This window comes from Neofelis nebulosa, chromosome 4, assembly GCF_028018385.1.
Source record: "Neofelis nebulosa isolate mNeoNeb1 chromosome 4, mNeoNeb1.pri, whole genome shotgun sequence".
NCBI classification, from domain to species: Eukaryota; Metazoa; Chordata; class Mammalia; order Carnivora; family Felidae; genus Neofelis; species Neofelis nebulosa.
This window is the reverse complement of record NC_080785.1, coordinates 138,964,481-138,989,028: the sequence shown is the minus strand read 5'-3', so window position 1 is coordinate 138,989,028 and position 24,548 is coordinate 138,964,481. Positions and strand designations below refer to the sequence as shown.

The 24,548-nt window shown below is 41.3% G+C and overlaps 1 protein-coding gene and 1 non-coding gene across 4 annotated transcripts in view; both read left to right on the top strand.

Annotated features, from left to right (window-relative positions):
• SYNPR (synaptoporin) overlaps positions 1–24,548 on the top strand; it is a 315,165-nt gene that overhangs the window by 250,389 nt on the left and 40,228 nt on the right. For all 3 annotated transcript variants that reach the window (XM_058726300.1, XM_058726299.1, XM_058726301.1), the window contains one exon: positions 15,589–15,787. In XM_058726300.1, the coding sequence (XP_058582283.1) occupies positions 15,589–15,787 (199 nt within the window). The remainder of the gene's footprint in view (positions 1–15,588; positions 15,788–24,548) is intronic.
• Positions 20,586–20,749, top strand: LOC131511266 (U1 spliceosomal RNA). Its single transcript, XR_009261459.1, has one exon. It is a non-coding gene; the product is annotated as a U1 spliceosomal RNA (small nuclear RNA).

Below are 24,548 nucleotides of genomic sequence, written 5' to 3'. Positions count from 1 at the left end.
TCTGCTCAGGTCTTGATCTCACGGTTCATGAGATGGATCCCTGTATCAGGCTCTGCACTGACAGTTCGGAGCCTGCTTGAGATTCTCTCTCTCCCTCTCTCTGCCCCCACCCCCAATTCTGCTCACTTTGTCTTTCTTTCTCAAAATAAATAAATAAACATAAAACTCAAACTGGGATGATTTGGCAGAGACGGAAGTTCAGAAGACTGGCTTGGATAAGCAGGAAGGGTTGAGGTGACACATGAAGGATCGCCCGACACCACAAACATGTATATAGACTCCAACAGGTAAGGGAAGGAAGCCATCTCTTTCCTTTTCATGGACAGTTTGAAGGATTAAGTCTCATTCTCAAGGCTAACTTCACCTCTGTAAGCAAGGTGAAGATGGCATTGGCTTCAAAGTTATCAAGTCATTTCCTAAGAATGCTGTTCCAGGAACAGTGTGGGGTGGCCCTGAGTCCCAAAGTTAATTCTCACCAAAACCAAATACGCAGGAAAACCATTTCCCTAGAGCCAATTTTCCAAATAATGATTTTGCTGAAAGATAGATTTTTCTCTTCTAAAATATGTTCTATGTATTAGCTGCACAGGGCCAACCCCCCCCCTCCCCCCCCCCCCACACTCATCTACATTCTTACCAGCCTTCACATTGAGGAACATCTTCAGTTTAAGACATGGTAGTAAAACAACTGGGGTAAAATCTCCTTGACAGTTTCAGGTTAATTGATTATTTGGCCAATTGATTTTTTCAGCCAATTAATTTTTAACAAATGAGTTTTTCTTGCATCAACCATTCTAAAAAATTTGCACAGCTCCTTCCTCTGCAGGCATATATGGAACTGACATAGATGGGCCCCTGAAGAAGGCTGAGGAAACGTCCGATCTGCCAGAGATGCATAAAGCATTTGTCAGGGAGGCAAAAGGAAGTCTATACCACTGTGCAATGAGAATCCCTCTGGACAGAGCAGTTGTAGTTGGCTGACTTCCTATATACTCAGCCTCTGTCTCCTCATCTGTAGGAATAATAATGATTATACCTCTCATGGCTCTGGTGAAGAGTAAAGGAAATACAGCATGTAAAGCACATAGTGCAATGGTTAGCACAGAGACAAGGATCAATACCTACTAGCTGTTATTGTTAACTGTTGTCAACAGTGACAGAAAACAGTTCCTCAAATGATACCTTTTCACCTCCAGGCCTGAAAGCCTCACTCCTTCAGCTCTCTAGCCACCAAACCCTCTCCACCCTCATTTAAATGTCAGCTCGGCCAACAAGTCTTCTCTGGTCCTCTAGACTTGCTTAGGGCCCCTATATATCCCTGGTCTTAACCTCATTGCCACTTACAGAAACAGATTCTTCAGTTATCTGCCTTTTCTTACAATAAATGCGCTGGGAGCAGAAAACATCTCCATATCGTGTACTCTGATAGGCATAAGCCCTAGCACAGTGCTTGGCACTTGGTAGATGGATGAATGAGTGAGTGAGGCATCAGCTGGGAGCATGGTCCTGAAGCCTGGTCCTGCCAGTGGGAGGATACCAGCACACAGCTGCACAGGTCTGACTTAGACCACAGGGTCTATGAGAAAAGCCTGAGAAGGTCTAGAAGGGTTCTGTTGAGCTTCTCCAGCAACCCCCAGAAGCCTGAGAGGTGGCTTCCATTTTTGACTTTTAGACCCTATGGCTTCTCCAACCTCTAAGCATGGGCTCTCTGGGCCACTGAAGAGTCTCTTCCCCATGGGAATTACAGAGTAGTAGAAGGTCCACTGATCTAGAAGCAGAAAACTTAAGTTGTGCTTCTTTTACTGTGTGACATTGATCAAGTGTCTTCACCTCTCTAAGTCCTGGTTTCCTCTGGTAGAACAGCTGAGGCATCTCTTTCTACAATCCCATGAGGGAAGAGCAGGGTCAGCTTCCAAGCATATATCTGTTCTAAGAATTTAATGAGATCTATCCTTTCTCCTTCTATCCTTTCTGCTTCCCTCCCTCCCTGCCTTTCTTCTTTATTTGACAAATACCTTTTGAGTATTTACCCTGAACCAGTTACAATGTAGAATTCAGTTATAGAGAGGCAGACAAAATAAATGGGATCCTTGCCTTCCTGCTACGTATAGTCTAGGGGAAGAGACACAGATAAGCAGGATAACGTCAACCATTTAGATAATCAGAGTACCAAGTAAAATAAGCGCAGTAAAACGAGATGATGTGATAGAGAATGACAGTGGAACACCCTCTTTAGATTAGATGGTCAGGGGAGGCCTCCCAGAGATGGTCACATTTCAGCTGAGACCCAAATGAAGAGATGAACTTGACAGCAGGCAATATGAGCTTAGTTCAGAGGCCCCAGGACTTGCGTGGGGCAAGTGCTAGGAAGCAAAAGAAGCAAGGTGGTGTGGTGATAGCAAACAAGCGGGCAAGATGCAAGTGACGTTGGGTTGGTCCGTGTGGGCCATGGCCAGGGGTTTGGATATAGCTTCAAGTGCAAGGGGAGGCACTGGAGGGGAGCTCGATGCAGGGGAGCGACATGTTCTGATTTATGTTTTTGAAAAATTTCTGGTCGCGGTGCAGAAAATGAATTCCTACATGTCATGTTCCAACTGCAGCTTGAAAATGGTATGATTAATCCCCTGGTTGCTGGCAAAGCACCAGAAACATGGATGACATTATATTTGCTGATAATAAAGGGCACTTTTTCCATCCTGAGCTGATAAATATGTTGAACAAGTGGTTTCTAGTTAACTAAAATGAACAGTGTTGCCTTGTGTCTTCAGACATTTTTTTCCCAAAAGGATTTGTGTATTTATGGTGATATTAATAACTGAAGAATTGGAAATTTACAATTCCATAGCCACTTGACGGGGCAATAGCTTTTTGGTGGTTTAAAGGAGATTGCATTTTGTTCTATATGTATAAGCAGTTACTGTTTATTTTGTTATAATCTGGCAGATATATTGAATTTCCTGCCCACCCAGGGTTCTGCCAGGTTCCCTATCCTGAACATTCAACGAGGCCAGCTATTATGTGCAGAATGAAATGACAGCAAGCAACAACAGATGACCAAATAGTGCTTGATAGGGTGCTTTTTGACAAAGCAAAATAGTAATAGAACACGCCGTGTTTCCAGGTCTTTGAAGTCTACTTTTTGAAAGCATTTTGGATTTTTAAGGTCCACTTTAGTAATTAGGCCTACACCTTGAATTTTGAACTTTGGAAACTCTTGGCACACCTAAGAATAGTGACAGTAGTTGCCAAATACATGCCAACTAAAATAAACACAATGTTTTCATTCAATGTTTCAATCTTAGTTGAGCCTCACAAAACCCCTATGAGAAATAGGCAGTGAGAAAGCTGAGGCTCAAAACTGCTACAAGATTTGTCTAAGATCACATAGCTGGTGCTTGGTGGAGTTACTTTATCTTGCCTTCCAGTTGGAGGAAAAACAAGTAGAAAGGTGGTGCTCCATTGGGTCCCAATGGAGACAAATAGAAGAAGGTATGCTAGGGCTGTAGGTCATTGAATGGACGAGTTGTCAAATATTCTGCATGTTGTCCCCAGGTATAAGAGTAGATGAGGTAAATAATGGGTAGGGTGAAGAACCATCCATTGGACAAAATGTAGACCAATGAAATAGCTTGAATAAAATCTTTAGAACCCAGCTGTTATTTCCACTTAGAGCACTAAGTCACCAAAATCAAGATTAGTAAATCTTAACCCTTTTGGAATTAGGAGACCTATTAAGAATCTGATAAACTTATGAAACATGACCCATATAAGTGATTTTTTATGATTATGAAGCTATCTGAAGTTCATCATGAACCCCTGAAATTCATCTGTAGACTTCCTAAGAACCCTTCAATCAGCCCCTCATTTTAAACTTGAGAACATGGAGACCCAGAGAACAGTCTTTACTTAAGATCACACACAAAAAAATTGGTGCACAGATAGGCCCCAGAATCTGTTCTCTCACTTTTAATAGTTCCCAGATTCTATTCTGCAGGCTCTAGACTCTGGGAGCTCTTCCATTTGAAATGACTGGCTCTCATCCTAAAAGTTTCCCCTTCTGCTTTTGGGGTATCCATATATATTTTGCTTTATGAAATTTTGATGATATTAAATAATAATTACTTTTCTTAATTATAATTTTTGTTTTGAATGTCCTCACCTCATCTGGCTAAATAAAAAATTGATAACTCTCTGGTAGGTACCAAATTTCTCCTGGAAGTTGTACTGATCCAAAAACTCTAAAATGCTGGGAGTCACTGCTCTTATTCACATGCCTCTCTATCTCCTCTCATCGCCCACCTGAAACAGGTGCAAACCATGTAGGAGTATCAGTCTTATCGTTGAATCTGATGCTTAACAGAAGTGAGGGGGCTCTACAGGGCCAGATTCCTTCTGCATATTCATACTGCACATATTGCAAAGGGAAAAAAAGAGGGAGGTAGAGTCTAGGTTGAAAGAGATCAGAGGGATATATCAACCAAATGCAATGAACTAACTTTTCTGGGTCCTGATTCAAATAAACCCACTTAAAAACATCTGAGACAGTAAAGAAAATGTGAACACTGGGCAGATAATTGATGATATAAACAATTAACTATTTTGTTAACTTTTTAAAAAACATTTATTTATTTTTGAGAGAGACAGAGTATGAGCAAGGGAGGGGAAAAAAGAGGCAGGCTCCAGGCTCTGAGCTGTCAACACGGAGCCTGATGCAGGCCCAAACCCACGAACAGCGAGATCATGACCTGAGTCAAAGTCAGACACTTAACCGACCAAGCCACCCAGGCACCCCAAGAATTGAGGTTTGAATTTAATAGTGTTGTGGTTGTATTTTTAAGAATTCTGATCAGTACATACTGAATATTTACAGAATATGGAGTTCTATGATGTCTGGTATTCATTTCCAAATGATCCACTGGTGGGAAAGAGGTGATGGTGGGAGGCACCGGGTGGTAGTTGAGATAAAAAAAGATTGGCCATGAGTTGGGGATGGTTTATCACAGGGAACAGAAACATGGAGGTGATAGTATGATAGTCTCTACTTTATGTAGATTTGATATTTTCTATAATAAAAACTTTTCTTATTTTTATTTTTTTAATTTTAGTTATTTATTTTGCCAGAGAGAGAGCATGAGCACAAGTAGGGGAGGGGCAGAGACAGGGAGACAGAGAATCCTAAGCAGGCAGCTTTTAGAATCCTACACTGTTGGGGTGCCTGGGTGGCTCAGTCAGTTAAGTGTCTGACTTCGGCTCAGATCATGATCTCATGGTTTGTGAGTTAGAGCCCCACATCAGGCTCTGTGCTGACAGCTCAGAGCCTGGAGCCTGCTTCGGATTCTGTGTCTCCACCTCTGTCTGCCCCTACCCCTGTTCACGCTCTGTCTCTCCCTCTCAAAAATAAATAAACATTAAAAAAAAAAAAAAGATTATAGAATCCTAAACTGTCAGTTCAGAGCCCAATGCAGGGCTTGAACCCATGAACCGTGAGATATTGACCTGAGCCGAAACCAAAAGTTGGACACTCAACTGACTGAGCCACCCAGGCACCCCAATAAAAGCCTTTTTAAAAGAGAAAAACAATAAGCAAATGGGACAACCTCAGTACACTCTTTATGGGAGTGCAAATTCCTACAACCTTTCAGCAGGGCCTTTTGGCAATTCCTACCAAAGACCCTAGAAATAATCCATCCATACCCCTTGTGATGGTTAATTTTACGTATTTACTGGGCTAGACTATAGTGATCAGGTTTTTACCAAACACTAGGCTAGATGTTTCTATAAAGTTGTTTTTTTTTTTTAGATGTGATTGACATTTACAAGCAGTTGACTTTAAGTAAATAAAGCAGTCTTCTCCAGGGCGTGAGTCACTCCATCCAATTAGTTGAGGGTTTTTAGAAGCAAAGACTGAAGTTTCCTATAAAAGACGGCATTCTATCTTCAGACTGCAATGCAGAAACTCTGGTTTTCTTGGCTTTGGACTCAAGACTGTAACATCAACTCTTGCCTGAATCCTTTGCCTACCAGCTTGCACTATGCATTTCAGACTTGCCAGGACCCACAATCATATGAGCCAATCCTTTAAAATAAATTCCTTATATTCCTTAAAATATATATCTTTATTAGTTCTGTTTCTCTAGAGAACCCTGACTAATCTACTCATTTACCCAGAACTTCTGCTTGTAGAAATTTATGCAAAGAAAGTTATCATACAAAGATCACAAAAAAAAAACAAAACAAAACAAAAAACATGTTCAAGGCATTGTTTTAACAGAGAAAGATTGAAGACAATCAAAATGTCCACCAGTGGGGGACCCTTTAAAAAATTATTGTGAAAGTGCACAATGTAACTATACAGAAAATTCTGGCCCTGTAATTCATCTATCCTATGCATATATTCTATGACTGTTAAAAATAAGGTAGATCTTCCTTTAAAGAAAGCACATGTATTAACCATACTATTAAATAAACAGCAAGTTAAAAACCCTGTTTGATTTTCATTATTGTAAGTTGTTAATACTGAGGATGGAATTATAACGGAGCTTACATTTTCCTATTAACATTTCTATATTGACTGAATTTTTTATTTTTTTTTTTAAATTTTTTTTTTTCAACGTTTTTTTTTTTATTTATTTTTGGGACAGAGAGAGACAGAGCATGAACGGGGGAGGGGCAGAAAGAGAGGGAGACACAGAATCGGAAACAGGCTCCAGGCTCCGAGCCATCAGCCCAGAGCCTGACGCGGGGCTCGAACTCACGGACCGCGAGATCGTGACCTGGCTGAAGTCGGACGCTTAACCGACTGCGCCACCCAGGCGCCCCTTGACTGAATTTTTTAAATAGCATATTTTGACTGAATTAATGAATCAAATCCATTTGACCTATATTTAAACAAAAAGTAAAATCAGACAGATTTCTGCTGCCCTCACCCATGCTACCTTGTGTTTATTAATGTTATAATTCTCTTTTAGTCAAATCTTTTACATTGTTTTTTCATAAAACATTTCTATACCAACCAAATAAAATGGATAGATAGACAGTTATGTGGACATTTAAGTTTAAGAAAGAAAACTGGAACTATTTTTGTTTCATAATTCACTTGAGTACAGTACCACAGTTCAAGGAAGGCAAACAAGATAGGAAAAAAGGATTTTCTCTGCAATATACAGATAACGACCTCATTATCTATTTTAATTTGACAATGTAGAGTCAGTCTGAGTCCTCTATGACTCAAATTCTATTTGCAGAAACTAAAATTAATAAATCATAGCTTCATGAGTATGGCAGTGCCTCTTTGCAAGCCATTTTAATGGGTTTTATAGAGTTTCCTTCTCTTGGTTCCACTGTAGGACATGCCGTGACCTCCACCAGTCCATTTCTTCTTAATCACCTTGTAGTCTTTTTATTTTGAAATGTTTGTATAAACACAAACTTGCGGGGAGGGGGATGAAATTTGAAAAGATCCTTCTTAACATAATACATTTACAGTAAATCGGATAAGTATCTTTTTGGCCAGTAGACATGAAAGCCACAAACTGGTTGGGGGTGGGGTGGGGGTGGGACGGTCACTTTCCAGCCATGTCCTCATGGTTGCAAGCACAAGAAATTGTGCAGAAGAGAGCACTGTTTGCAGTAACCTTGATAGCATTTTCCAGTGTCTAACTCAGTTCCCTGTGTTCAGGATGTATTATTACTGTCCTTCAAAAAATTACCTTCTCTAATGGTAAAGTGGAGAGCACAGAACGTAATGGAAAGTTCCTCCTATCGGGGCACCTGGGTGGCTCAGTCAGCTAAGCCTCTGACTTCGGCTCAGGTCATGATCATGCGGTCCGGAGCCCCAGCCCCACATAGGGCTCTGTGTTGACAGCTCAGAGCCTGGAGCCTGAGATTCATTCTCTCTCTCTCTCTCTCTCTCTCTCTCTCAAAAATAAATAAACTTTTTAAAAAGTTTGAAAAAAAAAAAAAGAAAGTTCCTCCTATGGAGACAATAAACTTTAATACATTTGATACATAATCACATCAAGGAGAAATGCCCTTATTGTGTTTAAGAGCCGAAGTACAGCATTTTGTCTTTCACTTTGTTTTTGTCTTTTAAGAAAACACTTTTAGTGAATATATGCTGTTGTTACAAGAGATGAAGCTGATTTTGATTCAACTAAAGTTAGGACAAAAATGTCTCAAAAATGATTCTGGCTGGCAAAAAATGCCATTTACCTGAAGATAAGGAAGCTGGAGATCTCTTAGTTCTAGCAGACGGGAGTACAGGTCCACCGACCTTCCTGGGAACAAACAGCATCATTAGAATCCCTGAGGCACTCCTAGGATGTTTGTGAACTAGATTGTTTTATATTTCTGCTTGCTTTGATGTTGGATAGAGTCTGGTAATGACCCTTTTAGTCAGCAGAGGCATCCTGCATATACTGATACTTCAGTATCAGTATCAGTATCAGTATCAGTATCAGTATCAGTAGGTCAGTATGTCCTGAGTCTCAGACAAACTCCGTCCCTTCTCCTTGGCAAGCTGAGGACGTCAACTTCAAGCTGAAGTTTCCAACTTTAGCAACTAAGTCCAAGTACTGGAGCCTTCTCTGAGTTCTCACTGCAACTGGAGTATTTCCCAAGACTGTTCTGAGTCCCCACCTTGTCCCCATCTTCTGCCCTTTCCACCCCAAACAGATCCTATACCTGCAGCCCTGAGAGGTCATTCTCCCCAGATTTTGACCATAGCATAGAAACATGCCTCATAACGAGCTGGTGGCATAAGGGAAAACCTTGCTCTAATCAATATGCAAGTCTTTAGAACCAGTTTGAAATCACCCATGAGCCAGGGGAGCAGCGGAACGAAAGGCCACAGCCTCCATACGTTCATCCCATGACCACTCATCTGTTGAAAAACAACTGAAAGTGACAAAAGGGAAAGCCAGCCATAGGAAGGCAATCAGAAAATCGAGCAGTTGTCCAAGAAGTCAGTAGACAGGTGAGGGATTAAGAAAAAATAATAGCACTGTATTTGTTTCACATAGGAGCTTAAGAATAAAAGCTTTGAGGTCAGATAGTCTCTGTTTTCAGGCCCTTACATCAACAAGTCACTTAACCTCTCATCCCCTCACTTTCCTCACCACTAACAGAAGAGAAATAGTACCCACTTCATCAGATTTGAAGGTCCAAATGAGATAAGATGTGAAGGCATTTGGCATAGTGCCTGGCCTGGCAATAAGTGTCATTGGTGATTGGCATCCAGCAGTGGCAGTAGTAGTGGTAGAATTGTCATTATCCCATATAGCATTGTCCCCTGCCCTGCTCCAGGTACAGTAAGAAAACCAGGGACATGGAAGACAGAGGGACTTGTCCTTTCCATCCTCCTAGAAAATCTCAACTCTAGTGCCTCACAACTCATTGCTTGGCTTCTCCAATGACTGGCCCATGGGGCTCAACCCATCCCTCTTGAAGGATTGAAGGACTTGAGCATAATGGAGAATTCAGTAGTTTGGAAAACTCAGAGGTGGAATTTGCATCATAAGAAAAAAAAAAAAACACCTCAGAGCTGGTTTCCAAGTTTGCTCCTTCTCTATGCCAACTGGGTGATCTTTGATGATTCTTTCAAGATGACTGAGCTCCAACTTCCTCATCTATAGAATGGAGAAGGTTGCTGGAGAGAAAAAAAGGAGATCTAGTGTGTGAACGTGTTGCTAAACTCTCAGGATTTTGTAGTGATTTATGCTGTGAATCATCTAGGCTAAGCAAGCAGAGGTGTGTGTGAGTGTATACGAGCACACACAAACACATTTATTATGCATACACATATGGCTAGTGAAAGAAAAGTCAATCTAAAACCAGACAAATGCCAATATTTTATACTGGGAAGAGAGAAAAAGAAGGAGCAAGAGGATTAAAGTCTCTATCAGCTGATAAAAGGATATTGAAACAGGGGCTGTGGAAAATGATCAAGTAAAGAGAAACGTGCTTAGCACCACCATTTGCCAGTTGCCCTCTGATTGTCCCTTGGCGACTTTAATTCTGGGGATGAGAAATTCTGTAACAGCAGTTTGCTCCCCAACACCCTTGATGCTTCCCACATTTGCTCCTGGGGGACCGCCACCATTGGGACATGTCATTCCTGTCCCTCCCTGAGCCACCCCCCAGATACATTGTTAGAGGCATTAGTCCTCTTTTCTTCTGCAGCAGGTGAAAGATAATGTCAATAATTTCAAACTCTTATTACCAGATGCCCCTAATGGTACAGTGCTGCATACACATGAATCTGTGTCTTCCTGTACTGAATACCTCACTTTGTGTAAAGAACCACAGGTCCTACAATGATCACAATTTCAGTGCACGAGGCATTCAAGTTCATTTGCCCTCTGCTTGCTTTGGAAGCAAATGTTAGAATGACCTAGATCAAAACTTGTTCATGGGAACCTTGTTTTTTTAATGTTTATTTTTGAGAGAGGAAGAGAGAGAGCATGAGTGAGGGAGGGGCAGAAAGAGGGGGACACAGAGAATGTGTGGGAGAGAGAACGCCAAGCTGTTTGCACAGAGCCTTACACGGAGCTCAGTCCCACGATCATGTGATCATGACCTGAGCTGAAATCAAGACTTGGACACACAACCAGCTGAGCCACGCAGACACTCCGAGATGGCTTGGTCATTTTTGTAGACATTCAGCTAGAAATCTAAGGATGCCGTAACTTCTGAGAAGGAGAGGCAGGAACGTACAGTAGTTATTAGTGTAGGCTCCACCTAATCTGCTTGCATTCAAGCCTCGTCCCTGCCCTCCACTAGCTACATGACTTCAGGCAAGCTCACTACACACTCCAAGCCTCAGTTTCCTCATCTGTGTATAACGGTCATAGTAATAGCACCTACCTAAGACAGGCGTTATGAGCATTAGATGAGAATCATGTCAGTAAAGAAGCTAGCACAATGCCTGGAGGCTGAAACATGTCAGTGGTTGCTATTGTAAATATTTCCATTAATAAAGCAGTGCCAACTTGCTTAATATTTTTCCAGGCCCCACAAACAGAACTAAAAGCTGTGGGTGCCTAGCAGCCCCTTTCGTGTAAGTGAAGCAGCAGTGAGATGTTTACGTGTTGTTTATGCATTGGTAAAAAATTTTTTAAAAATCTACTCTACCATGGACGCTTTTCTTTGGTAGACACAATGCAGTAAGACCCAACGAAATGCAATTACCCTTTGACTGAGGCCCACCCTGAAGGGAATTATACATTTGAAATCAACACAGTTGGATTTGGTCCCTTTTGCAGGCTCAGCAGTTGCTTCATGACGAGTTCATCATGGGATCAGAGGTGGTCCCCTTGGCTTCCAGGTTCTGTCAACTGACACACTCTGGCTATACAGAACAGTTCTTCCCTTGTTTAGGTTCTAAATGAATGATACTTGCTTCCAAAATTATTACAGCTGCTGAACACTTGCTGACTATAAACTCTCTTCCTCCAGAATAAAACATACATATTTACGCGTGTATATCTGTCTGATGCTTAAAAGACCCTCTCTGTTAAAATGTGTGTGTTTAGTAATATATACCAATCGTATAGCATTAAAAATGTTCAGTCCTATGAATTATTATGCTCAGACTATTTTGAGCTGACATGCTCGTTCTTTATAAATGATCCCTACTCCCTTCCACGGACGAGGCATTAGCTTAGAACGCACTTCCTTTTCCCCTCTTTCCCTTGATTTCACCCCAGTGTGACTGGTGGGCCAAATACCAAGCTATAAATCACTGGCGTTAATAAGTGCAGCAGATTTGTTAGTGATTTTTGCGTGCCTGTGCCTTGTACAGATAACCACAATTAACATTTACTGTAAATCAACGTAATAAGTTAGCGATAGGGGAAATGATATTCAGCTGATTGCACAGGGAAAAAAATCCAACACCCAATTCTTTTCTTCTCCCGCTGCCTGCCACCCCCACCGCACACCAACATTGCAGACCCAGTCTGTGCACGTCAGCTGAGGGAACTGGTGTATCAGAAGCACCGCTAATCCTGGCATCTGGAAAGCAAGTGTGCGTACCTCTGAATCGTTGCAGCAGGTGACATAGCCCTGCCTGCTATTTTTGTTTTACATGTTGTTCATTATAGGAAAATCTTTCCAATCTTTGACTTAAGATAAAGACCCAAAACTATAACCTGGCCCACAATACCCAACAGTGAGGGCCCCTGAGGACTTCTCCATCTCATCTGAAACCACTCATTTCCTTTTCCCGCCATGTTCCAGTTTTCCAAGACATATTTCATCTCTCCCCATATGCTGTGTTCCTGGCCTATGCAGGGTCTTGGTGCATGCTGTTTGCGGCCTATGTTTTAACAGCTTTACTGAAATGTAAGTCACATACTATACAATTCATTCACTTAAAATGTACAACTTTATGGTTTTAAGTATATTCACATCACTACATCCATCATCACAGTCAATTCCACAACATTTTTGCCACCCAAAAAAGAAATCCAGGGGCACCTGGGTGGCTCAGTTGGTTGAGCGTCTGACTTCGGCTCAGGTCATGATCTCACAGTTCATGGGTTTGAGCCCTGCGTCAGGCTCTGTGCTGACAGCTCGGAGCCTGGAGCCCGCTTCGGATTCTGTGTCTCCCTCTCTCTCTGCCCCTCCCCCACTCATGCTCTGTCTCTGTCTCTAAAAAGTGAATAAAACCTTAAAAAAAAAAAAAGAAAAAAGAAATCCTGTAACACTTAGCCATCATTTTAGATTCTCCCATCGTCCCCCTGGCCCTAGGCAAATGCCAGCCTACTCTTTGTTTCCATAGATTGGCCTTTTCTGAACATTTCATACGAATGGAGTCATACAATGTGTGGTCCTTTGTGACTGACTTTTTCCACTTAGCAGAATGCTTTCAAGGTTCGCTCAGCACTCCATTCCTTATTGATAAATAATATTCCATTGCATCGATATGCCACATTTTATTTATCCATTCATCAATCGATAGACATTTGTGTTGTTTGTTGTTTTCAGTTTTGGGCTATTATGAATAGTGCTGCTGTGAACATTCTTGTACAAGTTTTTGTGCAGACAAATGTTACCGTTTCTCTTGGGTATGTGTCTAGAAGTGGAATTGCTGGATCATATGCTAACTCTATGTTTAACCGTTTGAAAAACTGCCAGACTGTTTTTTCAAAGTAGCTGCACCATTTTACATTTCCACCAGCAATAGATGAAAGTTCCAATTCTGTCTAATTAGAATTTGTTATGTCAGTCTTATCTTGTTATTCTTACCCAATCTTGCCAACACTTGCTATTCCAATCTTACTGGGTTGTTTTTTTTTTATTATTATTATAGCCACCCTGGTGGATGTATAGTCATATTTCATGGTGTTTTCATTCTTAACTTTCTATATGGATCATTTCTACCCATTTTTCAGGCTGCAGCTTAAAAGTCACTTCCATAGGGTATTTTACATTGACCACCCCGCCCCAGGCTAGCCTCGGGCTCCTCTCAGGAAACCTGTATTTTCTCTCTAAACTTGAAGTTCAACACAGGCAGGGGCCGTCCTACGTTTCTCACTCTACCACAGCATCTAGCCATTGTGTGAACTACTGGCCACTTGCTAAAAATTTGTTGAATAATGACCTATTATGAAATCATGAGAGAAAGGTATGCATTACCTGAAAATCACCTATTTGAGAATCATTGGCACGATTACCTTTTAAGTCCATTTCATTTTTCAGCCTTCCCACAGACCAAACCATGGAGAAATGTTTTAATATCTCTGGCAAGGGGAGGAAAGGAACTGCACAATGTGACCATGACGAATGCTTCTCTTTTACTGAATTGGGCTACAAAGCAGAACACCTCTCTGGTGGGTGAGAAGCAGGAGGAGCCTCAGTAAATACAAGCAGGATCAAGTAGATGGTGTAAACAGCTCTTTCTCAAGTCAGGCAATAGTAGAAAAGACTGGGTTTCTGAGAAATAAAAATCTGAGGGATACTGCACGTCCCTGCATTAGCTGTCAACAGAGCCACATCCCTAGAGATTCTGGTTCACTAGATCCAGCACAAGGCCCTGGAATGTATGTTTGTAGCAAGGCCTCTAGTGAATGCAATGCCAGTGGCCCATGAGCGTCAAGCTCTGGAGTCAGGCACAGATTTAAATCCCTGCCCAATTTACCAGCCTTGTGGTTTAGGATGAACTACTTAATCTTTCTAAGCCCACTTCTTATTCTGTAAAGGGGGAGGGGGCAATAAAGTGCCTACATCATAGGGTTGCCATTGGGCATTCAATTAAACAATGAACATAAAACACAATTATCTGGGCCATAAGAAATGTTCCAATGTTAGTTTGCTATTGTCATTACTATTTTATCATTATAGTATTATCTAAAGTATAAGAGAATGTACACAACAAATCTGTTTTAAAGGCATCAAGTTTTGCTTAGTTAAAAAAAAAAAACCTTCTATGCGTAAATTGGGCAATGACCAGGTTCACCGATGGCTTTATCATTATTGTTACTTTCGTAGATAATTTGCCAAGTGGCACTTTGTTGATATCGTTGCTATGGCTATTTTCAAATGCCTCCCTAATACTCAAAGAATAATTTACTCATTTCTTATGAAGCACAATTTTGGCTCCTATATTAAATTACAGTTTAACACCTAGTTGACAACATGAGCTACTGTACTGGCTATAACATACTTCCTTAGGTGTCATTTATTGAGCAGAAAGTATTAGCCCCCAAACCTTATTTTTCTCTATTAGGTAATACACTGAGCCTGAATGCTTTCCTAATAGAACTTACTCTCTAAAATAGAAGTTCTGAAAGTTCAATCAAATTAGTATCGATCTGTCATCTTACAGAATCAAGAATGTTCATTCATTTATCCAAGTCCTATACACTGAATGCCTAACAAGTGTCAGTCATTCAAGATATACAAAGAAGAAGAAAATCAAGATTCCATCACCATGGAAGGGGCAGTGAAGACAGAAGAAAACAAGGAATTAAATACATCACCAAAACAGTGTGGCTAGTGATGAGTGCTATGAATGACGTTAACCAGGGCAATGGGATAGAAAATGTCTACAGGAAAGGAACTGTTTTAACTTAATGGTCAGAAAAAGGCTCTCCCAGAAGATGACCTTTGAGCAGACACAGGAATACCAAGAAGGAGCCAGCTATGGAAAATGTCAGGGGACAGAGTGAGGAAAAGGGAACAGTGAAATGACCACAAGTCAGGACTGTGCCATAAGGACCTGATGTAAGACCTGCTGGGTCTTATCAAGGAGTTAGGGATTGAGTCCAAGCACAATGAGAAAGCACTGGGGAATTTGAGCAGGAGGATGTCATATAGTGTAATTTATCGTCATTTCAGGTTCCTTTCCCTCCCCTCCTCCCCTCTGTCTAGAGTGACTAGCTACTGGGAAACCCAGTGGAATGATGTTTTCCTGTGACATTTCTTCCATGTTTCCAGCGGTAACCTCAGTTTCTTTAATGAACTTCTCCCAGAAGCATGCCGTAAAACTCCCCAATCACCCCTGCTTTGCTTTAGAACATGTAGACACCCAGCCCCTCACTTGGTCTCCATCGCATTGTAAAGAGTCTCCTTCATCTGGCACTTTAGGTTACACCAGGTGACGTTTGAAGTGCCCACCTGCGAAGGGAAGGAGCAGCAGAAGCTGGCATTGACTGGTGACTCCTCATCTTCTGCCGAGTTCTTCGTAACGGTTGCTGTCTTTGCCTTCCTCTACTCCCTGGCTGCCACCGTCGTTTACATTTTCTTCCAGAACAAGTACCGGGAGAACAACCGCGGCCCGCTCATTGTAAGTGGCTTATTTCTTGATATAACTTGTCTCTGTCCCGTCTGATTCCTTTCCCGCGGCTTGAAGGGCTTTGGAGTTATGCAAGCCCTCGGGGCGAGTATTTTTTTTTTTTTTAAATCACATTCCTTTTCATCCACACCTCTTGGATCTGAGACAGAAGCATGATGTCTGCCATTCCTTTGTGCCCCTGAACTGGAAAGGTATCACAAGACTTACTGGAAACCTCTGAAATAAATGGTTGGAAATCTCATGAGATCAAGGGAAGACAAGTGAGGCTTACTGTAGATTTATTTATAATTCCAGCATTATGGAGCCAGTCAACCGTTTTTCTCACTGGTTATTCAGACAGTGTGACTTGTGCTTATCTGAAATGCACTGTTTTGTTAGTATAGGATAGACGGGGCATAGAAGTGTCCATCCCTGAATACCCCACACACACCAGTCTCTCCTAATCTCTGTCTCTTTCCACCACCAATCCTCCTCCCACTTTCTTTTTCCTTATACACTGATCCAAGGACTCACATGGGTGAAACGAGTACAGCCCAGAATACCCACATGGGGACACACATACACACTTACAGGAGCACAACAACTCTTGGAGGGGCACAGTGGCTGGGATAATGGTTAAGGAAATAAATTTTCAACTTCTCAACCTTCACATGTACATTTGCCTAAAATTTATGAGAATGTTCTACAAGTGAAAATACCCGGCTGTCTTCTTTCTTAATTACCTATTCACATTTTACAAAAGAAAAACATCCTTCCTTTCCATCCCAGGTATCACCACACAATACATTGCTAGGAGGCAAAACCATTCAGTTGCTAATTAAAAAGGGACCATTTGAAATATTGATGTTGTTGGCGTTGAAAGCAAGTGATTCTAATGCCTGAGTAATGCACTCTTTTGCATATAAGGAGGTTAACAATTTCTTTATTTCAATAATATTGAAAAGTCCTAATCTACTCATCAGCTGATGGACCATTAAAAAGCAATTTCTGATGACAGATCACGATGTGATCAGGACATAGAACTCAGAAGGAATTCAAAGAAATTAATGGCATTGCCATAACAAAACTCCATCTGTTCTCATCTACTCATTTATGCAAGCAAGCTTTCTCAGCACATCTATAGAATGAAAAATGGGAAGAGAATTTAGGCTGAATCATAGCCCATTCTAGAAATAAGTAATATTTGTCCCCCCACAAAAATATATAAACTAATTGAAGAAAAAGCCCCACACATTTCTAATAAAATGTTTACTTTTTAAATTTAATAATTATTAAAATGTATAATACATTTATATTGTTTGGAACAATTGTGCATTAAAAATATTTACTAATAATATCACCCAACCCAAAATAAATTTTTGACACTTAAAACATTAGGGTCATGGGTAAAAGTTATTTGAACTTACAAACGTATATATTCATACATATAATAGGGTGATTGATAAAATGCTTTCCAATATAAAAAAAAATATTGTATTAGGGTATAATTTTGTGATGGAAGTACAATGGAAACACAAATCCATACCAAACAAAAATCACATGTAAAATTTCCAACTGCTAAAGAGGAACTCTTTTATTACTTTTTAATGGAAGATAGAGATTATCGAATACTCCATTGGATTCATTTAAAAATGGATACAATGGGTATGTTTTAAAATAGAAATATGTATTGCCAGAAATTATGTTCTTTGAACTATTTAGATTTTTTGTTTGTTTGCTTACTTACTTATTTTGAGAGTGGGTGGGGAGAGGCAGAGAGGGAAAGATAGAATCCCAAGCAGGCTCCACACTGTCAGCACGAGCCCAACACAGGACCCGATCCCACAAACTACAAGATCATGACCTGGGCTGAAATCAAGAGTCAGAAGCTTAACCTACTGGCACCCCAAGAACTATGTAGATTTTTAATAAGAACAAAATTAGATGTCAACTATATAGAAGTGGGAACATAATTTTTCAAAATTCTTTTAGGGATTATGTAAATAAATTTTACAGATATCTAACCTAATCTATATATTATGGAGATCTGAACTTTAAAATAAACACAGTTTGAAGGATAACTGGATGAAATCCCAATTTGCAGAGCTTTGTGATTCAGTTTGAAAGGACCCCCCCAAAATTCACATTTGTAGCCCTTTAATATGTTATCTTGGAAAAAGAAGAGTAATGCACAGAACTTGAATCTTTGAACAGGTGTCCTTTTCTTTTTTTTTCTCCCAAATTGAAGCTACTGGTCTTTATGGTTTTAAATTACCTTTAAGAGAGTCACCTAACTTGGGCTTATCCCTCATGTGATGTGCAGATATGCGAAAAGATTGCTATATATGTACCACAGAACCAACATGCATGCATCCGTGCATGAGTACATGTGGACACTGTTAACAGAATTCTAAAGTCAGAGGAAATGTCCTGACTTCCTGAGAGAAGATGTTGATTCAGCTAGTTTGCTCACCAAGTGGGAAAAGATGTATTTTGTTATATAAAACCACATTCTCCTCATGTGAAATAATCTTGTGAAGGTATGCTGCTTCATCTTTGTGTAAATAGTGTCTCCCATCCAGCAGGATATAATGAAATCCTGAATTGTGTACTACACTGGGTAGGTTCTGTTTTATTACATGGTGGAAGAAGGGGAGGGGCAGGAGAGATCTTTCTAGTAATAAAAAAGGAAAGGCTCCTAGATGAAACTTCCATGATATTAAACAACTGATATACTCATTACTTAGCAGATGAAAGTTCATTGACAAATGAGCCTGAGTCCTAAGAGTCACAGAAGCAGAATGAATGTCAAGGATCAGTATGATGCCATTACAACTGCAAATGGCAAGCCATTTCAATTCTTTTTTTTTTTTTTTTTTTTTATTTTTGAGAGAGAGAGAGAGACAGAGCATGAATGGGGGAGGGTCAGAGATAGAGGGAGACACAGAATCGGAAGCAGGCTCCAGGCTCTGAGCCATCAGCCCAGAGCCTGACGCGGGGCTCGAACTCACGGACCGCGAGATCGTGACCTGAGCTGAAGTCGGACACTCAACCGACTGAGCCACCCAGGCGCCGCAAGCCATTTCAATTCTGACCCCACCATGAGGAGGCCACAACTGGGGGAGAAGGAGTGGGCTATTCTACCCACCTCTAATTGTGAGTTGGCAGAGGACAGAAAATCGACACCGTGAGCAAGTTCTCAAGAAGGTGGTTCAAACCTAAGAAAACTTTCAAATGCTATGTTAACAATGATGGTACTCGTTTTCAGTCCATCCTGTTTATTCAGAAAGATGGCTACTGATCATTACTTGGTCATCTCAGATCTTGTTACCATCTATTCTTTTTTTGTTGTCACTTTGTTTTTAAGAAAACACACATTATTTCCTTCATTTATTCGTTCTCCAAATCAATCTTTTCCTATGAAACAACAAAGCTACCATATTACAGTGATGTGAACTAATTCAAGCAGTTTAAAGAAGTCGGGTATCATTTTAAGCTAGCTCACATCTACAACAATTTCCCATCTTGCTCTATAGTCCTCTAGGACATGATGTTACACATCAAGCATAGATAAGATCAGTGTATAGGAGAGTGATGAGATTGGTAATGACGTTGGTAATAAGAACAATAATGTCTACTGGTATTGATTGAATTTCTACTAAGTGTGAAGCTAATAGTCACAACAGCCCTAGTTTATGTTATTATTCACATGTAGAGAGGAAAGGGAGGCTCAGAGAGGTACCTGGCTCTCCCAGGTCACATCCCTAATAAAGCATAGAAAATTTGAACCCAGGTTTCCAACTCCAGGGTCCGAATGCATAACCACCGTGCAAGAGGGTCCAAAGTCCTGACAGGCATTATGCTATGAAGTTAGAGGGGTGGGGGCGGGTAAGACCAATTGGTTGATACACCTGGACCACTCCTAGACTGTCTTACCCTGGATACAGAGAAACCAGACCCTACAACCCCTGGACTTTTCTATTCATTTGATGCCATCATGGCTTTTTATTTGCCTTTGAAATCTATTTGGAGTCCTGGAATGACTGCTATAAATCTCTGATGCTAGAATAACTAGAAGGTTCTGTTTGTGCTGCTGTTTATCTCTGTTGCACATGGAAGATGTCAATGATAGAAAACAAGCTTTAAAAGTGTCCAGGATCAGTAGGTATTATAAATCAGAGATTCCCAGGACTGATTCCTATACATTTGCAAGCAGTTGTGAGAAATTTCAGACAGACTGGGGCCATGCTTACCAATGGCTGTTTTTTTTTTTTTAAAAAGTATCTCTTTCTACTGAATATGTTTGACGGGATGGTACACCTTTAAGTAAAACTGAAAATATGAATGCCTTCAGAAGTAACGTAATTGTTAATGATGCTGAATGACGCAATAGCAAGAAAGTCGGGCCAGAAGAATCAACCAGCCAGTGGACGTCACTACAGTGCATGCCTTCTTGTACAGATGAATAAATTACAGTTCTCAGAAAGCAGAAAGGGCCACCTGAATGGTGGCGTGGTTGTGAATTGAAATGTCATATCTGGTTAGATCATTTTGTCACGTTCCTTAGAGTACAGTTTTAAAGCCAATCTTCTGCCTGGATTTCTGTGTCAGGATATTCTGAGCCATTTTCAGATCTCATGTCAAATAGTCACACTGTGAGGCTTTGGGGTTTTTTTCATATTAATGTAAAGTAGATTAAAAAAAATCTTACAGGGCTGTCAAAATGCTCTAAGAATGAGTACATAACAAACACTGCCCCCCATTTTGGTGAATCCTTGTGACAAGAGGTTTGGTTTAAAGTAACTACTCTATACTTACCTGGCAGGGGAGATACCATGATCACAAAGGTGGTTTTCCCAGGGCGAGGCTTATCCATTGCACTCCGGATGTGCTGACCCCTGCGATTTCCCCAAATGTGGGAAACTCGACTGCATAATTTGTGGTAATGAGGGACTGTGTTCGCGCTTTCCCCTGGTAATTAATAAATAAATAAATAAAGTAACTACTCTAGGAATTTAGGAGAATCAATATGCACCGTAAGATTTTGTGGAAAACGAAAAAGCTGCATTATTTAAGCTCTGCTTTACCCATAAATGTTGACCGAAGGCAGTTTATGGGACCAGCAGTGCTTACCCATTGCAGGCACAGAGTGGTGTCCTGGCTCACATTTGTTTTATGCTCAATGCCTTCCAAATATTTTCTCATCTAGCCTCAGAACAACCCTGAGAGAGAAGTAGAGGAATTAGAATCAGCCCCATTCTACAGATTCAATTTACCACCTCTTTAGTGAGCACCAGGCCTTGGAAAATGTGTCCCTGGGAGATTAGAAACCTTGCCTGTTGTCAGAGAAGTTAATGGCAGAAGAAGGACTGAGACTCAGTCCAGTGATCTTATGGGTAATGGCCAAGAACCAGAGTCCTGGATTTTAACCCCCCTGTATGACCTAGTATTTAATAGTTGGAAGCCTTACTTCACCTGTAGAAAGAAGCTAATGATAACACATGCCACAGGGCTGCTGAAAAGAAAGGAGGAGTTAATGCCTACAAGGCACTTTGCACAGGGAAAGGCATACAGTAAGTGATAAATTAATGGCATCTAATGGCCACACTATTATTGCCAATAATTTTTTAAATGTTTTTATTTTATTTTTGAGAGAGAGAGAGAGAGAGAGAGAGAGAGACAGAGCACAACCCGGGGAGGGGCAGAGAGAGAGGGAGACACAGAATCAGAAGCAGGCTCCAGGCTCTGAGCTGTCAGCACAGAGCCCGGCGCAGGGCTCGAACTCATGAACATCGAGGTCATGACCTGAGCCGAAGTTAGATGTTTAACCTATTGAGCACCCAGGTGCCCCTATTGCCATTAATTTTAATCATTCTCCCACCCACTACTGGTAGGACCTTAGCCCAATAAATAAAAATTGCAGGCAGCTTCCTTTAATTGCTAGCGGCCTTCTCAATTCTTCTTTGCTTAGTGCCACTACCCCACACTCTCTCCTCTCTCCAATTCCCCCATGGATGGAGCTTGACTCAGGACTTCTTCTAAGACCACAATTGCTAGGTTGAACCACCCAGTTAACCTTTCTGTTCCTGTGACCCCACTCCATTAGACAACTAGAAGGTGGATTTTTAACCCCGAAAACAAAATAAGGCTCCCTGTTTTCAAGTGTGGGCTAAGGCCATCGCTAAGAGAGGACCAAACAAGGCAGGCAAAGAGCTAATGCTCAGAGTCTCCAATGCTGGTTCCTCCCAACTACATCTTTCTTAGCTGTAATCCAAGATGGAAATCAGAACTGCAGCCTCCGAGCTGAGAAACCTCTCTCCCTCCCCCATCTCTCCCTGCTCCGTCTTTTCTCAACTTGTCAATTCCACTTCATTTCTGTGTATTTTCTTTTAATAGATCATAAGTTCTTCCACAGGCCAAGCAACATGCATTTAGGGGTGAATTTAGAGCATCCAGTCTGGTGGAAATTATTGAATAATTATGACTCTCCTAGAACTGACCTGCTTTGGTAACTGACAGCAGGTGTACCTCTGAGGTCCACGGGCCAGGGCGCACCCTCCCCAAGTGGGCTGGGCTGGTAATTCAAGACAACTCCAGAGCATTTCGTGCTTGGTGAGAGGATGCGTAGAGACTGTGTTTGAAGTTCTGCCCCAGGTACACTGTATTTGATGCTAAAAAGAATAACATTATTTGAAGCCCACAAAGTATGTATCTTGTTAGTCAGAGGCACACCTGCCAGAATCTGACACTCCAGCCTCTGGGTGTGTGTGTGTGTGTGTGTGTGTGTGTGTGTGTGTGTGTGTGTTTCCTCCCCACTCTTTGAGACAAGAAGTGTAGACGTTGTGAAAGGGTATGGACTTAACCTTAAATGAACCTTTATCCAAACTACTACACATTTTGCATCAACAAATATATTTTTCCAGAATTGTACCACAGAGGAAGGGAAATAAAGTAATCCATTTAGAATGTTCCCAGCACACCATCTCCACATTTTATCAGATTTTATAGTCTCAGCTCTTTTCCAGCTTCTTATGATTAGCAACTCCTTAATTTAAACAAAGGTTAATTCCCACTGTATTTGGTGCCATGTTTCTCCAATTAGCTTGTTAAACGTGGTCCAATAGCCTTCATAAAGGCAGTGAGTGGCCCCCACCTCTTCTTATCCGGGGTCGGAGCTGGGGATTCAGAGGGTAGTTTAGCACGTCTGTCTGAACTCCAACTGTTTTTGTCAGATTTCCTTTCATCTCAGAGAACTCATCATTCAGTTAGAAAAACGGGGACCTGGAGGAGACGTGGCAAAGCCCCAAATGTGTCTTTCCTGCGTGTTTCTTTCTTCCCTTTAAAGCAATATGAAATGGGAAATTTGTCTACTCCATGGCCTATCGCACCCAAGAGAGATCGTTCCCTCTTTCTCAAATGGAATAGTGGTTTTCAGCTGGCGGGCAGGAGGGGGGCACATTTGGCAGTCTCAGGAGACAGTTCTGATGGTCACTACTGGGGGGGAATCCAGGGGTAGAGGCCTGGGATGCTGGTGAGCTTTCTGTAGTGTACAGGACACCACACCACAACCAAGAAATATCGGGCTGAAGATGTCAAGAGTGCTCGGGTTGACAAACCCCAACTTCTAGCAACAATCAGCAGCTGTTGAGTACCTGCTGGGCGCCGAGTACTATACAAGCTCTTTTCACGTCTTCTCTTTAAAACTTTCGTAAATGCTTTTATTTATTTATTTTGAAAGAGAGAGAGAACGTGAGCGGGGGAGGGTGGTGTGGACAGAGGATCTGAAGCAGGCTCCAAGCTGAAAAGCAGGAGATTTTGACTGTCAAGCTGACAGTCAAAGTCGGGTGCTTAACCCACTAAATCACCCTAGGGACCTTTCTCTTTAAATCCTTAAAGTAACCTTTCAAGTTTGATATTTAAATTCCCATTTTTGAGATGCAGAAACTGAGGCTGAAGAAGTGTAAGAGACCTGCCCCCAGGTTTCTTGCCCCAGAGGCAATTCAGGTCATTCTGACCTCTGCTCAAAAGTTGCTTCACTTTTATCTGAATCTACTTCTCGCTGTGCTCATTTCTTATGATCTAAGGACCTCACTCACCCCTGGCTGTTGGCTACTCTCACCCTGTCTTGTGTTTCCTCTTGTAGCTACCACCAACACATACACACACTCACACACACGTCTCAGTGTTAGAACCTTTATCTCCAAAGCTCTGCTTTCTGATCTAGCTGCCAAACTACAGAGGAAAATGGTGCCATATCCAATTATTTAACCAATTTTAGATGTTAACCTGGAAATTAACTCTTGTATTTCTTCCAGAGGACTTCAAGAGCTTTTATACTCGTCCTGACTCCATCTCTAAGTATGAAATTGAAGCCAGTTTGAATGTTTCCACGTAGCTCAGGGCATGAGTTTAAACTCCAGAGTACAAGTCATTTCGTGGGACTCAACAAGTGGTAGAAAGTTGGGAAGGAAGCGGGCAAAGATATTTCCAACTCAATTAACAGCTATCGGCAATTTTTAAAAATAATTCATCCTCTGTTCGTTTCTCCTTCTAGTACCCTCAGACACTGTTGGCTTTTAGTTTTGTGTTTCACTCAAACTAAAGTTGATGTGGTATTTCCTTTTTGATTCCAAGACAAAGCTCTTTCTTGGATTCAAGAGTAATGATCTTGGCTGCTTAAGCTCTTGTAGTTCCCAGGCCCTGAGCTGGGCACCAGAGACACATAGGTCCTGGCCTCAAGCTATTTGCTTTACTCTTGGTAGCCTTGATCTCT